This window comes from Poromitra crassiceps, assembly GCF_964638095.1.
Source record: "Poromitra crassiceps genome assembly, chromosome: 14".
Lineage (NCBI taxonomy): Eukaryota > Metazoa > Chordata > Actinopteri > Beryciformes > Melamphaidae > Poromitra > Poromitra crassiceps.
In genome coordinates, this window is record NC_139633.1 from 21755423 (window position 1) to 21773663 (window position 18241).

An 18241-nucleotide genomic window follows, 5' to 3' on the forward strand; every position below is an offset into this window, starting at 1 on the left:
GACTACTTTCATGATGTATAATCCCATGAAATGTTCTTTTATCATTTAAAAAGCCAGCAATAAGAAAACAATTACAAAAATGGAAATGATGTTATTTTTTTCTTCCCTGATGTAAAATTGAGGCAAAAACACACCATCATGGGAAACATTTATGGGACACAATAATTTTGGCACAGCACCTGGTAGGTGTTCTGCCGGTTTTGCTGCATGATGAATGAACGAAATGAAAATGAATGCCACTCCAGCCCTGTGTGTCGGGTTGAGAACAGGCAAAGGACATAGCTGAGTGACACTAGACACTCCTACTTTTGTCTGTGGAGTATAGGGTGTGAGGAGTCATGGAAAGTTTACAGTAAATTATATTCAGACAGAGGAGCCACAGACGGCTGTCTAGACCTGGAAAAACCTTGGCTCACAATGTCAATAGAGTTGACATCGATAAATGTGTGTTTATATTTGTTCTTAAGCCGTATCTAATGTAGATTAGTGTCAACACTATCATTAGTAGAGATAATCCTCTTCATATTTCAATGATACGGCACATTACCCACTCCAAGATTTCATGTCTTGGATCTCCACCAGGTTGAGATTTACCGCATAAGGAATGCAAACATGAAATGTGATATGCAGAGCTGCAGAGTTCTGAAACATCGCTCTGTTGCATAAATCTTAATCGAAATGAAGCAAAAATACTGGTAAAAGTACTTTTCTTGAGAATTACATGAGAAATAGTAAGAGCACTTTATTACTGTTAAAAAAAAGAACACTGAAAACTATTCATGCAACTACTCATTGCATGTTCCAAAATTACCCTCTCAAAAATGGACTGATCACCTATTTGGTGTGTTTCTTGCTAATTGAATGGATCATCATCGGCGTAAGTCTGGGGAGTATCCATTTCTCTAATCCAGTGGTTCTCAAAGTGGGGTTCCGGGGACCCCCAGGGGTCCTTGAGGCGGTTGCAGGGGATAATTTATTTTCACTATAATTCCATCCATAGTAACACAAGGACAGAATGTACATGGCTATTTTGGTCATGGGTTTCATACACTTTCTGTAATAAAACATCTAAAAGCAAAAACCGTATCAGATGGAGACAAAGTCTTATCAAATTGGGGGTCTGTGGTCTAATTTGTGTCAGTTTAGGGGTCATTGACGTGAAACAGTTTGAGAACCACTGCTTCACATCAACAAAGCTGGTGTTACGGCAGATGAATTGTGATTGGTTCATGGATTACATTCTAATCTAACAAACCTATCAATTTAAAAGTCAAGCACGTTACCGTGGAAACAATTAAGCTTAGCCCAAAATCACAAATCAGAATGAGGGGGTCCCCGGTATATTTTCCATCTTGTAAGGGGTCCTTGGCTAAAAAACATTTGAGAACCTCTACTCTATAGAGTGCAGAAGCTATGTAAAAGAACATACTGACCAGGCTAACTGGGGGCCTTAGGCGATAAATCCTTGCCATGCCGAAGGAGTGGCAGCCGTCACTCATCGCTTATGACCCATATGATGGTATGTGTAGTTAGGACATGTTGTACTTCTTTCAACTCGTTAAAGTGATTGCTAAACTGCTTTTCAGAGTTGTAACTGCTTCACCTGTTATGCATGTGCTGGAACCTTCCGGTGTCACCTGATGGTCCCATGACGAACAGGCCTGCTTAAACCATCATCTCCAAGGTGATAACCGGTGCATGACACAGCACAATCAGCAGCGTCTGTCCACTTGAAACACTTCAATACTTGGTGGTTCATGTGCTACAGTGTGCGGGTATTTGACCAGTTAGAAACTATAGCTAATCGCTCTCAAGTCATAGGTGAATTTAGCCTCAGGGCCGTGCAGAGACCCTTAGAGGGGCAGGGGCTCAAAAGTTAAAAAGGGGCACAACACCGCGGTGCGGGCGGTTTCACTGTTGCTGATCCGCCAGTCAGTCGGAGCTCGGCAGCTGGGCAGGATGGTGAAGGCATGACCCGCCCATCTCTGCCTCTGATTGGCGCAGGAGACGAGGAGAGATGCAGGATAGGATAGCCAAGCGAATGTGATTGGATGTGACAACGTTTGACGCTAGGCCATTCCGAGGCAGAGAAGGGCACGTCATGCCTTCGCCATCCTGGGAAAAAAATATTGTGCACGTCACAGAGACGCAGATGATTACTTAACTTCCGGTTGAAAGGTCAACATGTGTAAACTGTCCGGACATTTTATTTATTTCTAAATAGTTATTTATTGTTATACATTCTTCTTGAAGGGCGCTGGGCACGCCTTCACTGTAAAAACAAAAAGAGAGAAAAAAGACGAAAGAAAGTCACTTTACGCATCAGGGGAAAACGGGCAGGTGCTCGGGCACCCCTAGTCTCTCCCCAGACTCAAATATTACGTTGAATCGCTGCGCTATACTACATAAATGAGTCTGTGCCACTTCACAGCCACTGCTGGTTTTTAAGGCGGGTTGAAATTGAATGATTGACAGGTCGTAGCACCGATGAGAGAGCGGTTCGGAAAATGGGCTGCACCTCCCGTGTCGTCTGATCGCAAAGTCGGTAGTGATTGGGGAGGACTGAATCCATCACTGGCATATGACTGGCCAAGTGAACGGTTCCCTCCCATAACCAGCCCTCTGAGGGAAAGTGTCCCAGACCCAGAGAGAGCTCTGCAGCATGCAGTAACGTAGTGTATCAGTGTAAGAACTCTCATGGGTCTGGCGTTGAGACTAGGGCACCCCTAACGCCCTCCTCTGCACGTGCCTGTTTAGGCTATGTCAGCAGCTCTATAAGTCATTCAGTTGGTTGGTCGGTTAGACCACAAAAAGTTCACCACCCTTTGCCACCACAGTTTTCGCCCTAGAAGGCTGAAATTTCGTATGCACTCTACCAAGTGTTATATATAACACTTATATAAACACCATATATGTTATATATATAAGTGTTAGTGCCTACCAAGTATATATATATATAAAAATAGCTTACTTTTTTATTTGGCAGTGCAATTTAATGTCCACCGGGACTCTTCCTGTCCAAAAATACAATCCAATGACTTTCATTTCTGTTCCAAGGGCCATATCACCTTTTCTGTGTTATCATTTGTGGTTCAGGAGATATGATGCAAATGACATCATTCGCTTTTGGCCAAAATAAAATGGCCGCCACAAGACGTTTTTGTGATGGCTCAATTTCTGAAAATTGTCCAGGGCCCCAAACTATAAATGTACAAAGTTTGATGCTTTTATGAAAGAGTGAACAATCATTTTCACATATCATCTGGACTGGGTTTTGTCATTTTATATGGGAGTAGGTTTGTTTACAGAGTGATAACTATCATGAAGCTACAAGATCGGCAGGGTTATCATACCAAAATATAAACTAGAGACATGTAGGAAGACAAAAATACCAAAATTGTTCGGCCACCGTGGGTGGTACCAATTTGTGAAAATGTCAACATTAGCCCATGGACTAGGTATCTGAGGGCCTCACACATGTGACTCTCCTGAGCAATTTGCATCACCATGTGAACTGTCAGCCGCCGCCCGCGGCGCATGATTGACCATGTAAGAGACGGAGCCAGAAAGTATTATTTATGTTATTCCTCGTGATCGTGACACTGCAGCCGAGGTCTATCTGAGTGTCAAATCTGCAGAGCGTTCAGTAGTTCCCTGTCACCAGAGACAGCTGGCTGCGTGTCTCTCTCATATCTCTCCGGCATCACCCGCTGTGTTTTGTTCTCCACCTGTTCGGCTCAGAGAAATTCCTCTCCACTTTGTCACATCTTAAAATCCTCGTCCAGATTATTTGATTCAAGTTACATTTCCTGACACCATTTTCAGATTACATGCACTTCACTGGGTCATATTTAACACAGTATTCATTCTTCCAAAGGGGCCTTTGTATTAGTTGAGATGCTTCATGATTGGAATGATGTGTCATGGTTCCAAGGAAAACCCGCTGGTGAAGAGGAAACACTTTACTTTTATTGATGCCATTGCATTTCTACACCTTGGGCTTTATTGTCTTTGATCCACACCAGGTTTAACCTGACGCTGGTTTTGTTTTCACACCTCATCAAGATCTCGCAAGAATCCAGCTAGCTTGCAAGGTTACACCAGGTTGACATTTACCTTATAAACAGAGCTGAGGTAATGTAGTTCTGACATATGTTGCTATATATTTATCATATACTGTATTATAATATATATTAATAATAATAATAATAATAATAATAATAATAATAATAATATATGTTTATATACAGTATAATAACCAGATAACAGGTAATTAGGCCCTACTAACCTGGTACAGGGTTTGCCCTCCAACCCCCACAAAGAAAAATTGCGATGGAAGATTATGGATGACGGTGGATTATGGATTATGGATTAACGGTGACTTTGGGAGTCTGAATATTTGACCACGGCGCCCTCTAGATCAGTGATGTCATCAGTGCCAAACTTGGGCTGCTGAAAGATGCCTCGAATGGGCTTGAGTTGCATGAGGTCGTCGCCTGGTTGTTGCTACTGTACATGACGCACGTGGTCCTGGCCCGAAGTTGCCCTTGTTAGATTTTGACCACACCAAATCTGGTATTGGCGCCTTGAACCTGTACAGGATCTTGTTAACCTTGCAATGAATCACTTCAATGCCAACATGAAGGTGTTTTTTGTAGGTTTATTGATTGATTGATATTTTTTCACTCAGGCCTGTAGCTACCATTGAAGACACCGAGGTCATGACCGAGGTTCTTTTTTTTTAGAAAAATAGCCCCGGCCCCCAGATCTATTAATCTGTCATTGATGTTTTAAAGCCCTCATAAATAACATGATATATGCCAGTTGATCAGAAATGCAACAATTTGCTTCCTCTCTGTGTGCTATAGAAGGAAGAGACATAACTCACCACAACGTTCAAATTTGGCATTGGGGCTAGATTGGGGCTAGACTTTGGGGACAGTTCTATTGAACTGAATGGGTAAGTAACTCCCCTGTAATGGCCCATTTCCACCACTGGTATCAGCGCGGCCCCGCACAGCTCGTCTCGCTTTTTTGTCTCATTCCACCGATCAAAAACGTGGACAGCCCGGGTTGAGTCGGGGTTGAGTCGCGCTAGTTTTGGTCCCTGCTTTGTTGAGGTTCCAGCGCTGTGGACCCGGTACCATACCGTGATGTGAAAACACTGCAGACGACTGATTGGTCAGGCAGGATTGTGTTTACTGTATCTACTGACTGTCAATGCTGGATACCAGTTTAGTGGGGCTTACCTTCTCTTCTGTTAATGTTATTTCCATCAGTCTTTTGTATTGCTGCCTTCGGCTCTGGTTAAATAAAATCGATCTCCTTGCTCAGCTTTAACATGACGGTGGTTTTCAATTGTTTTGAGAGAGAAAAAGTCAGCTCCTCGGGAAGCCCTTTGTTTGTGTGCTGCGTTGGCTCCGCTAGGCCGGAGGCGGGGGTTTAGTGAAGCCGCGGTCTTGCCTGGTGAGAGGCCGCCGAGGTAGAGGCTTCCCTTCTCCCTGTAGCGCAACTCCCGTCCCCCGCGCAGTGCATGCATGTGAGTTTGAGTAACAACAAAGTGATATCCATTCTCCTAGCCGATTGTCACATTTGCCCATGTACACTGTAGGTCATTTAGAGGCACCAGTATTTCATAAACAGTTTAAAAGTTCTGTGTATGGATTTAATTTAACATTATACGTTATAGCCTACTTCGGCTATGGGCGGAGGGCAGATATGCAGTCGCTATGACGACCAGGTGTGGGTGGAGGCGAGTAAACTTGCTATGGAAACAGTCTACAGTATATCAAGTAGAGACGAGTAAGACCAGGTCGAGTAGAGCTGTACTGTGCTGTTATATGTGGTGGAAATGAGCCATAAGTGATGTTTGTGTAGATGGGCCATTGTATTTAATTGAGCAGTATTCTGCCATGTGACCTGTATGCAGAATATAAATTGTATTATCTGGGGAGACATTTATTTTTTGTATTATTTTAAAGCAACAGCACAGTAAAGAGGATATTAATCTAACATGATGTATGTAGTTCTTTATAGATCTAGCCTCTTAATTTTGCTCTCAAAGTGCACCAGATTAAAGCATTTTACTTTAAAATGGACAAAATTTTCTAACCGGGGGGGCAGAGCTCCCCCTGGACCCCCCACGCCATGCTAAAATGACCTCGGTATTTCTCAAACCCTGGCTACGGGCCTGACCGAGTGGGTGGTGTCATCACAGCAACCAATAAAGGCATTTTAACCACATCCTTGACTTGGTGCGAGTGTGCCCTGAAGTAAGCCCAGAGGCTTCCCTTTGTTTTAAAACTCTCTGCTATTTGAATAGCTGTAGGTCATTGATCTGTGTCTCACTTACCTTTAGATTGACAGGGCGTCATAATATCTCTGGCTTAATCGGTGCAGAATGCCTTCTGCAGTGATGTAAAACAAACAAACCCCTACATGTGACAGAGAGCATTGTTGGAATGCTGCCTGACGGATAGCATGTGATCTGCACACCGTCCCTCTGTCACATGTCGAGGCACTCCCGCACTCCAGCGCTTTTCCTCGAGGGCTTTGCCCGTGTCATCTATGCACCCAAGATTTTGATCATTTTGATTTTGGTATTTGTACAGCACATATGTGTTTACTGGCTGATGTGCACGTGTGTGCATGCATGGTGTGTCTTACTCATAGTTGATAGAGAAGTTGAACTGCAACATGTGCCGGATTAACAATATGGCATCGGGCGAGTGCCCGGGCCACCAGAGCATTTAAACATTCTGAATGAGAGCAGAATTAGCTCAAGAGTTTGATGTATATGCATGTCGTGTTAAAGTTGCGTGAACTGTCGCAGTTTTTAAAATGTAAACAGGGTCAGCCGGCTAGAGTCAGACACTCAAGCTCATGTTCCATAGGGTCCCATTGCCGTTTCCACCAGCGGTTTGTTTACCAAAATGCTGCCCTGCCGATCCCTCGTCTTTTTCCCTCGTCCCTCGTGCCTTTTACAATTACATTATTCACTAGGCGAAAATGAAATTATTTTTTCCTTTATTGCATCTCCGTTTACGCAGTAGTTTGATAATAGATCAGATGCTGCTGCAACACGTTCTCACTGCCCAACTCATACAAGAGATCCTTGGCATTGTCAAATGCCTTTAGCGGTCTCCAATACTGCTTTGGGAAGCCTTTCTCATTTTATGGGACGTTTATGGAACGTGCTCCCAGCAGGAGCAGCATGGAGCAGCTCTTCACAAAGCGTGGCTCTAGGCTTATACGAGTGCATTCAAAGCCTGCACTGTAACAGCTGGATGCATATCCTATAGCTTCTTACCTATCAAAGGAGACCAGAATATACGCATAATATACGCCTGAGGGTAAAGGAGCTATATCCAGGCCCGTAGCTACCATTGAGGATTCATCTGTCATTGATGTTTTAAAGCCCTCATAAATGAACATGATATATGACAGTTGATCAGAAATGCAACAATTTGCTTCCTCTCTGTGTGCTATAGAAGGAAGAGACATAACTCACCACAACGTTCAAATTTTGCATTGGGGCTAGACTTTGGGGACAGTTCTATTGAAGTGAATGGGTAAGTAACTCCCCTGTAAGTGATGTTTGTGTAGATGGGCCATTGTATTTAATTGAGCAGTATTCTGCCATGTGACCTGTATGTAGAATATAAATTATATTATATGAGGAGACATATTTTTTGTATCATTTTAAAGCAACAGCACAGTAAAGAGGATATTCATCTAACATGATGTCTGTAGTTCTTTATAGATCTAGCCTCTTAATTTTGCTCCCAAAGTGCACCAGATTGAAGCATTTTACTTTAAAATGGACAACATTTTCTAACCGGGTAGGCACAGCCCCCCCTGGGCCCCCCACGCCGCGCTAAAATGACCTCGGTATTTCTCAAACCCTGGCTACGGGCCTGGCTATATCCCGATTTATTTTGGGTCTGTCTGGCTAGCTGAGAAACACCCACAGCAGCCTAGGCAAGAACAGGTTGGTCCTGCTGTTTGGCAGTCATGTGCTCGTCCAAAGCTGTCAGATAAGAAAGACACGTGGCTTTGTACAGTAGGTGCTGCAGGGCTAATGAAGATACTTTGGGCTAATGGGATGCCTGTTATTGTAATGAGGGAAGCAATGGAACTTCAAAGAAACTAAAAGCCCATGTGACTCTGCAATTGATGGAGGCTCGGCATTCTATTGCCTCCAGATTTATGAGCATTCAGCATGAAAAGACTATCTAGATTCAGATTTCTATGTTTAGTGTTAGGCTATAATATTTTTCGAATCATCCACACACATAGTGTACACCAACCAACATTTCAGATGTACGTTGTTTTGTATTTTGCATTCGTTTTTATTTTTTATTTTTTTTTAATATAATTTTAATAGTTTTGATTTCAACTTGGTTTCAGTTAGATTTCAGTGCACGTGTCCTGTAGTTTTTGTTTCGTCCTTTTCTTTCATTTTTCTTTCATTTCAGTTCTACTTTTAGTAAGCTATTTTTGGTAGGAATGTATTTTTTTTTATATGTATATATAATTTCAACAAAATACATACATTATACTAAGTGTGTGTGTGTGTGTGTGTGTGTGCGTGCGTGCGCGGCGACTGCGCATGCGTGCAGTGTAAACCGTCTAAAATTCGAAATGTTATCCTTTTCCTTTGTTATTGTCATCTATAGTGATTATTTATATAAAAACACAATTTGATTAGGAAATGATTGTATCTTTATTTAAATATGTGCTTTGATTGAATGTTTTTCACATTTGTAACTTGTGTTACTTGACAAAGTAACTGGTATAATATTACTGAAATCCCATTGGTAATAAGTTATATTACTGAGTTACTGCTAAAAGTAATATATTACATGTAATATGTTACTTTTGTAATGAGTTACCCCCAACACTGGTTATAAGACGTGTTGAACGTCTCTAATATTTGAATCTTACGGAATAACTTAATTTAGTGGATTAAAATTAATTTCAAATGTGTCTGTGCTTTTTCGTCTGTAAAGGTGCTTGTGGATCTGGCAGAAACTCATGACAAATGCCACACAGACCTCACAAGATGATCAATGCGGGCCTTCAGGTTGTGTAGAAAGTTATGTAGCCTAATGTCTGAACTTCGCAGCAAACCTGATAACATCTGGAATGTTCTTTGTCATCATGAGATACTCTACACATATGATACAGTAAATGCCAAAACAGGATTCTCTTCCATTTGATAGAAATGTAGATTGGAGGCCAGAACACAAAGCACATGTTTTGTGGGAGGACACAAGTAGCAGAAAACGTGTGCCAGTGGGTAGACATTGTTTCCGACATCGCTCAGTGAATAGTCTTGAAGTAAATATCAAGCTTACTTTAATGTAAATAAACCAGACAAGATGTATTTTTATTGATTGAATTGGGAGAGTGCATATTAATCAAAAATATTAGCATTACACATTACAATAATCAATATAAATGTGCCGGAATTAGCACAATTGCCAAATTGAATTCGTAGTCCCAACCAAGGCAGGCTACTCACAAAACACGAAACAGATCTCACAACATATCTGTTACAAAATTACAAAACAGTTCAAAGGACAAATAATAAAACAAGTCACAAACAGTAAGACAGTTGTTTGAAATGTTTTGAAATGTTAAATTGTCGCAATCCCTGATGTTTGACTTGTTCCAGCAATGTGTGCATATGTGATCAGATCCCAGCAAAGCAAATGTGGGACAAAGAGTATCTTTGTGTGGGACAATGTGGGACATGTTACCAAAATAGGGCAGCAACAAATTATTATTTTCATTATCGATTAATCTGTCTGTAATATTTTAGATTAATCGATTAATCGTTTGGTCTATAAAATGTCACCAAATGCTGAAAAATGGTGATCATTGTCCCCCCAAAGTCCAAGATGATGCATCCTCAAATGTCGTCTTTTGTCTGTTTGTTTGGGGGTGAGGTCCATTTAAAACTTTAAAAACAAGATGAACATCCGTTAAAAATATTAAACTTCTTCATGATATTGCAATAATGGAAATGAAGAGGTTTCCTATCCAAGATGTCTTCTTGAAGAGAGAATTGATGGCTCTTAATGTGCTTGCTGTTGTGTGCGACATGAAGCCAACTGAGCTGTCTTTTTATCCAGCTTCATACTGATATATATATATATATTTTTAAGAATAAAATGAATTAGCATAAAGTGGGCATGTCTGTAAAGGGCTTTGATACCTTCAAGTATCAAAAACAAACAAGAAACACAGAACGGAGCAGCTGTGCTGGCATTTTGTATACAATTATCATCTTTTCAAGCTGAAACCAGTCCGTGTTGTAGCAGGGCTTGGATAACACACACACACACACACACACATACACACACACACACACACACACACACACACACACACACACACACAAACACACAATTTGCTAGGAAATACTAGGCCTACACCTCAAAAATGGTGAACCTTAAAATAGCACAAAATAACTTCTGTTTATTGGATTTTTGTATTTTGCAAATCACAGAATCAACATATGAAATAATTCCAGTATACTCCCACATCCCTCCCCTGAACACATGTTCATTTTAGGCTCAAAAACCAACAGCATCAGCATCAACTCTGTACTGCTGCATGTGTGTCATACATACATTTAGAGAATGTGTTCCCTGCTTTACTACCGCACGTTTTAGGAAGAATGCAGCCACGGTACACTGCCTGGCTGCAATAGGTGTACAGTAAGGTGTGGCTCTCCATCGGGGGCACACCTCTCCAAAGGCCTATAAATATCTGCTCAGATGCTGCTTGAAGTCTCAGGAGCAAAGCCTGACTGAGAAGCCATCAGAGCATCGATCGTCCTCAGACAGTCAGCGCCATGGGGAACTGTGTTCAGGGTATTAAGGACTTTTTCTGCCGGTCAAAGAACACCAATGTGCGTGTTAGTCTGCCGGCAGTCTGCTTCGTCTGGCAGATTGCTATGATCATCCTGTTTGGAGTTTTCATCCGATACAATGAGGAGTCGGACGCACACTGGATAGAGTTCAGAAGAGCGAACAACATCACCAGTGATATCGAAAATGACTTCTACTTTAGATATCCAAGTAAGTAGAGCAACAAATTGCCCATTGCATCTTTTAGATGGATATATATGGCAACACACTGCTGGATGTACTGTACATTGCATTATATCTCATCGTGCAGAAGAATCTTCTCAACTATAAACTGATCTCATATGCCTTTTTGCCATCCACATTAAGAAATCCACCTTGCAACAGAATGTACATACTTTAGCCACTTTGTTATTATAGTGATTCCAGATTGTGTTGTAAAGCTATGGAGGACCAACATTACAATGTGTGCATTGCCTTAGTAAGACATTGTTTCTCTCAGCAACAAATGAGTGACTGACGTGGATTCTTAGTCCTTTTCTTTATTCTTCTTTTTTGTAACCCTTTTATATACAAATGAACCATGTTGCAACAGTTTTGAACCAGATGTGTCCATTTTACCACGTGTGTTCTGTGACATTTACAGAAAGGTCAGAGGTCATTAACATGAATTGTGATATATGCTGGATTGTTCTAGCTGAACCATGAATGACAAAAGGCAGACATTAAAACATGGGGATTCAACAACTGCTAATATGAATGATTAATTTAAATTATTAATTGAAAATTTAAATTACACAAATTTAACTGACAGGGTACAGATACAAATGTATTTGGCAAACAAAATGTCAATATCTACAATGAGATGCATAATTTATTTAATTCTAGCAGAACTTTGACATCACGTCTAACTGTTGGTGTTCATGAGACTCATTACACTTTAACGTTCCATAACAGTGTATTGTTTATTTTCCTCTCTCCAGGCTTCCAGGATGTCCATGTCATGATCTTTGTGGGATTTGGCTTTCTCATGACTTTCCTGAAACGCTACAGCTTCGGCGCCGTGGGCTTCAACTTCCTGATCGCATCGTTTGGTCTGCAGTGGGCTCTTCTCATGCAAGGCTGGTTCCACCACCTGGACCCTACCACTGGAAAGATCACTATCGGTGTTGAGAGGTAATAATAATAATAATAATACATTTATCTTATATAGCGCTTTTCTAGATACTCAAAGTCGCTTTACAGAATCACACGAAATGAAATACTTTAATTAGATACATCCATGTGAAAAAGGTGGGGACAGTAGGTAGGGTGGAGTGAGGTTAGGAGGAGACGGCGAGGTTGAAGAGGTGGGTCTTGAGGGCCTGTTTGAAGGATGTTATGGAGTTTGATTGACGAATGTGGATGGGGAGAGTGGTAAGGCACGGTCTTCTGTATAGGTGCCTATGGCAATGTTACATAATGTCATGTAGACCTAACTGTATACTGTACATAGCCCTAACCTAATCCTAACACTAACATTATTGACATACATCAACTTGGTTATGTAACAACAGGTTCATTCGTCACTCCTGCCACACAATGATAACATCTTCTTTTGTCAGATTCTGTCTTGCCCTGTGCTCAGGGGTGGAAAGGCATTCTTCATCTCATAGCAAAGTGAGAGGGCGGCTTATCAATTTGACCTTAAAGACATTAAAGTTTGCATACTGAAGGCATCGGTGACTTTTACAGTAGCCTACCTCTCGCAGCCAGTTCAAAAGTTCATATCTGTTTTTGTCCTCCTTGTCTTTGCCCATCCCCCCCTCGTCTTCCTCCATCCAGCCTGATCAATGCAGACTTCTGTGTGGCAGGCTGTCTCATAGCCTACGGCGCCCTGCTGGGAAAAGTCAGCCCGGTCCAGCTGATGGTTGTCACCTTGTTTGGAATCACACTGTTTGCTGTGGAGGAATACATTATCCTGAGCCTCCTTCACGTGAGTCTCACCGAGCACACAAATGTTGACCGAGGGAATGAACGTTTTCCTCCACATAGTGCCATTTAGTTTTCATGCCTGAGTCGGAACCTGCTTGACTGTCCCTTCCTTCATCCGTTGGTTGACACTCGTGCTGCGTATATCCCGCTGTGACGGTGAAATCCTAATGTTCCCACAGTGTCGAGATGCTGGCGGCTCCATGGTCATCCACGCCTTCGGAGGGTATTATGGTCTGACCATCTCCTGGGTCCTCTACCGGCCAAAATTACACCTAAGCAATCGCCTCAATGGATCTGTCTACCACTCTGATGTGTTCGCCATGATTGGTGAGTTATCTTATCTTTTATCTTCATAAAGTTCATTTTGACTTTCTTCAGCCGCGGTGTCTTTTTATTTGGCATATCTGTCAGTGTTCGACCTGTTTGCTTGATAAGAAAGTGGGAGTGTGTTGATCTATTATGTTTAGTGTGTTCTGAATTACTATATGGCTCACCTCTCACCCAACAGGTACACTGTTCCTGTGGATGTACTGGCCCAGTTTCAACTCGGCCATCACCGACCACGGCGACGGGCAGCACAGAGCAGCCATCAACACCTACCTCGCCCTGGCTGCCTCTGTCCTCACCACTATTGCCATCTCCAGCATGTCAGCCAAGGGAGGCAAACTGGACATGGTAGGTACTGCTCTATTAGTTGAAAAACAATCAGTTACAAACAGGGATAAAGTGTTCTCAGATGGGATAGGATGAGAGGTCAGTGTGTGTGTGTGTGTGTGTGTGTGTGTGTGTGTGTGTGTGTGTGTGTGTGTGTGTGTGAGAGAGAGTGAGTGAGTGAGTGAGTGAGTGAGTGTGCATGTGCGATATAGAAAGAAAGATTTGTCACCTTTCATCTGTGAACCTGTTTGTTTGGACTAATGCTCTCTGTTATGACAGGTGCATGTCCAGAATGCCACCCTGGCAGGTGGTGTCGCCATGGGAACAGCAGCTGAGTTTATGATCTCTCCTTACGGCTCACTGATCGTTGGCTTCTGCACTGGCATCATCTCCACCTTCGGCTACCTCTATGTCTCTGTGAGTGCAACTTTTCTAACCTGAAGAGAGAGAGAGAGAGTAGCCTACTTCTCATCTGACATGTGACACCATGACAGCACACAGATTAAATTAAAAGATTAGATTAGATTACTTTGAGAAAAGTACGGGTCATAATGTGACTCATGAAATGATTGGAACAAGGCAATAGGTGAGGTTGTTGGAACAATCCCAAAAAAGCTTAGACAAAATAAATACTATAAATAAATAAATAAATAAATACATACATACATACATACATACATACATACATACATACATACATACATACATACATACATACATACATACATACATACATACATACATACATAAACAAACAAACAAACAAACAAATAAATAAATAAATACTTGATAGACATGCACATCATTCTGTTTACGGAAAAGTGTGCAAAATAGATTTTTGTGTGTGTTTTAGTCTAGTTTTAGTCTGAGGGTTTGTGCTTATATTAGCATCCACAGGCCTTGCATCACAGGTGCTAGATCAGTAACAAACGTGTCTTGCTTTTCCCACCCAGCCCTTCATGGAGAAGTATCTGAAGATCCAGGATACGTGTGGAATCCACAACCTGCATGCTGTGCCCGGGATGCTGGGTGGCTTTATAGGAGCCATCACCGCTGCAGCTGCCACAGAGACTGTCTATGGGAAGGAGGGGTGAGTTTTTATTTCAGTTTCTAATTGATCAAAATGATGTGAATTGATCTCTGCTCCAGTACAATGTGCAACACTAAATATGCAACACTGGCCAAAATTAACAGAGATATAATTTTTTCTGCCTATAGGTTGGTCAACGTGTTTGACTTTAAAGGGGCATTTGCAAGCAGAGACGTAGGGACACAAGGCGGCTTCCAGGCTGCTGGCACATGTGTGGCTATTGCATTCGGCATTGGTGGAGGGGCTATTGTTGGTGAGTTTCTTCTTTGTGAAAAACAAGTTTTAACAGGCTTGTCCCTGACAAAGGGAACATTTGCGCATAGATGTTAATACCTTTCTTCTTTCTCCATTCTCAGGTACAATCCTGAGGTTCCCTTGCTGGGGCGACCCTGCTGATGACAACTGCTTTGAGGATGAGGTTTACTGGGAGGTGAGAGTGCTATTTGTTATTTTACCACTAGATGGTGGTATCACCCTGTTAGTTGAAAAGAATAGACATGTTTTTTTTTATCTAAAAATATGGGTTTTCTGGCTCACTCATCACATGTGACTGTTGCAGGTTCCTGAGGATGAGGATTCGATCCCTCCTGTGCTGGAATACAACAACCACATGATCCACAAGCACCAAGACATGTAAGCCCGCTCTCAGAAAACACATATTGTCAAAATTGTGATGAAAATAGATCCTGTTTTCTCATAATTTGTAAATTTCACCTTTCTCTCCTATAGAACGGAATCCAACTTCTCTGTGGAGCAAAGCTAGAGCTGCACAGAGGACAACATATTTACCTGAATTTAACACCGCCATGAAATAACCCTAATTTATGAAGGAGCTGCCCTCACAAAAAAGGCAATTTTGAAAAGAAAGAAACGTTTGTTTTGTAGTTCCTATGTCATTCTTGTCTTGCAGCATTTACACATCACACAGTTGTTCAGCACAATAGTGAATTACTGGAGGCAGTAAACAGTGACCAAATATCACAATAATGGCCAAGGGGGTTTGGGGGGGGGGGGGGGGGGGGGGGGGGGGGGATACTGAACCATGATGTTAGGAATAATATTGATTTCATTAAGTCAAGAATGGAGCCAAACTGGTATTACCCTTGTATATAATTGATCTTACATTTTTTTGTTCGATTTTGGTGATAATTTGTAGATGGTTATAATGACATGCAGAATGTCTCATTAGCAGGTGCATGGTGAACCATTACCAATATTAACACTTAATGCTGTGATTATGGCTATATTACACAGAAGGACAGAGAGGCAGCTGTATTAAATGTACCGTAAATGTAAATGAAATGCACGGCTGTCTTCGTCTTCTTAAAGGTCTGAATTCAGATGAGATTGGAATATTATTTTATGATGTGACTTTTGTCATTTGAATTGTTTATTGTTGTTGATGTTGATGTAGTTTTGTGATAATATTACCATTTTATAGTGAACATATCTATTGGTAGTAATAAGGTAGGCTATTTTGCTGTTTTGCTGACTTTTTGAGTTGTAAGGCTTTGCTCTTTTTTGAACATTATAAGTCTTTTGAGATGTATTCCAAGTAAATATTTCCTTACATGTTTGGGAGAAGTATTTGGGGGGAAAGGTCAGTGGCAAATATACAGTAACTTTTTAGTAATGACTTTCAAATTATGTGTAGACCTTTGCAAGCTGCTTGTACATATGCATCCACCTGTCATTGCACATTGTTTGTTTGATAGTTAACTTACTTTAATAATAACAACAGGAACAGGAATTTTCCAGTTGAATGATACATCCATTGCTCTATGATTTATGGTCTATGAAAATGTGTTTGTTTAGTTGGTTTATTGTAGTTTCAGATGTTCACATTTGCAATATGACGTGGAATGAAACAATAAACTTGTATATTTTCTGTATGTTCTAGTTGTTCATCATAGCATAGTAAAATATTGTGGTATATCAAATGCATGCATGTGCAATATAAATGCTAAGGACATTCCTAATTATTATCATTAAGAAGTAGACAGTGAGATAGAGCGAGACTAAGAGATTTCGGCCAAATTCCCGCTGCAAAAGGTTTGACCTGTCTGGTTTTTAAAATGTTACATTTCAGCTGTCAATCAACATAAAGCTGGTGTGTGTGTGTGTGTGTGGGGGGGGGGGGGGGGGGGGGGGTTTCCAGTAGACTATTGTGACACCTTGCCCTAAAGCCTAAATAGTGAATGTGGAGTGACACCAGAGTTTTAGCAGAGGTATAATTTATAAGCAACCACCACCACCACCCAAGCTGACCGTCCTGATTGTACCTGAAGGAAGCCTCACTTTCATGTGATCGAGAGACATAGAGAGACAATGAGAGAGAGCGAGACTAAGAGAGTTCGGCCAAATTCCCGCTGCAAAAAGTTTGACCTGTCTGGTTTTTAAAATGTTACATTTCAGCTGTCAATCAACATAAAGCTGGTGTGTGTGTGGGGGGGGGGGGGGGGGGGGGGGGATTTCCAGTAGACTATTGTGACACCTTGCCCTAAAGCCTAAAGAGTAAATGTGGAGTGACACCAGAGTTTTAGCACAGGTTTAAGCAAGCACCATCCAAGCTGACCGTCCTGATTGTACCTGAAGGAAGCCTCACTTTCATGTGATCGAGAGACATTTGAGAGACATTGAGAGAGCGAGACTAAGAGAGTTCGGCCAAATTCCCACTGCAAAAAGTTTGACCTGTCTGGTTTTTAAAATGTTACATTTCAGCTGTCAATCAACATAAAGCTGGTGGGGGGGGGGGGGGGGGATTTCCAGTAGACTATTGTGACACCTTGCCCTAAAGCCTAAAGAGTAAATGTGGAGTGACACCAGAGTTTTACCACAGGTTTAAGCAAGCACCATCCAAGCTGACCGTCCTGATTGTACCTGAAGGAAGCCTCACTTTCATGTGATCGAGAGACATTTGAGAGACATTGAGAGAGAGCGAGACTAGAAGAGTTCGGCCAAATTCCCGCTGCAAAAAGTTTGACCTGTCTGGTTTTTAAAATGTTACATTTCAGCTGTCAATCAACATAAAGCTGGTGTGTGTGTGTGTGTGTGGGGGGGGGGGGGGTTCCAGTAGACTATTGTGACACCTTGCCCTAAAGCCTAAAGAGTAAATGTGGAGTGACACCAGAGTTTTAGCACAGATTTTGTTGGTGTTGTTGTTTTGCGCAGAGGGCGGCTTTTTGCAAAACAGCTCTAGACTCAGTATATGACATGTCTGCTCTGGATCTCTTTGCAGTATGTCCACACTCCACAGTGTCCATTTCTGTGGATCCCCGTGTAGGAGGCGCTGTGTTGCTCTGTCTATCTGCCTGTAGGAGACACTATGCTGCTCTGTCAGCTGGTGATGTTAAAGACAGGGCAGTGCTGTAATATGTCTCCTCCATGGGGAATCGAACCAACAGTCTACCTGTCAGGTAGAGACAGTGACACAGCCCCTCATCCTGCTGAGCTATGAGCTGTTGCGGACTCACCTTCTGATTTCTACACTCTGTGTTCACACTGACAATAACACAGCATAGAGTGACAGGTGGGATTTTAACTAGTAAGCTGAGCTAGAGTCAGGGACTGACTAGCCTCCTTCATCAGCTTATTTTTCAGTGTTCAAACTACTGATGATGTTAAAGAAGGATCACTGGTGCAGCTA

General features: G+C 41.8%; 1 protein-coding gene across 1 annotated transcript; it reads left to right on the top strand.

Annotated features, from left to right (window-relative positions):
* The first annotated feature begins 10816 nt into the window (after positions 1-10816).
* Positions 10817-16487, top strand: rhcga (Rh family, C glycoprotein a). Its single transcript, XM_083650948.1, has 11 exons — positions 10817-11090; positions 11861-12053; positions 12702-12852; positions 13031-13178; positions 13360-13526; positions 13785-13922; positions 14459-14595; positions 14724-14848; positions 14952-15025; positions 15155-15228; positions 15325-16487. Exons 1-11 carry the CDS (start codon positions 10865-10867, stop codon positions 15356-15358), a joined length of 1467 nt encoding a protein of 488 aa, XP_083507074.1. The 5' UTR covers positions 10817-10864; the 3' UTR covers positions 15359-16487.
* Positions 16488-18241: the final 1754 nt, after the last annotated feature.

Excerpts from the sequence above, each read along its gene's own strand:
- rhcga (XM_083650948.1), top strand. The coding sequence starts at position 10,865 with ATGGGGAACTGTGTTCAGGGTATTAAGGACTTTTTCTGCCGGTCAAAG. Across the intron at positions 13,179-13,359 it reads TGATGTGTTCGCCATGATTG|GTACACTGTTCCTGTGGATG; the intron begins GTGAGTTATCTT and ends CTCACCCAACAG. Across the intron at positions 15,229-15,324 it reads ATCCACAAGCACCAAGACAT|AACGGAATCCAACTTCTCTG; the intron begins GTAAGCCCGCTC and ends TCTCTCCTATAG.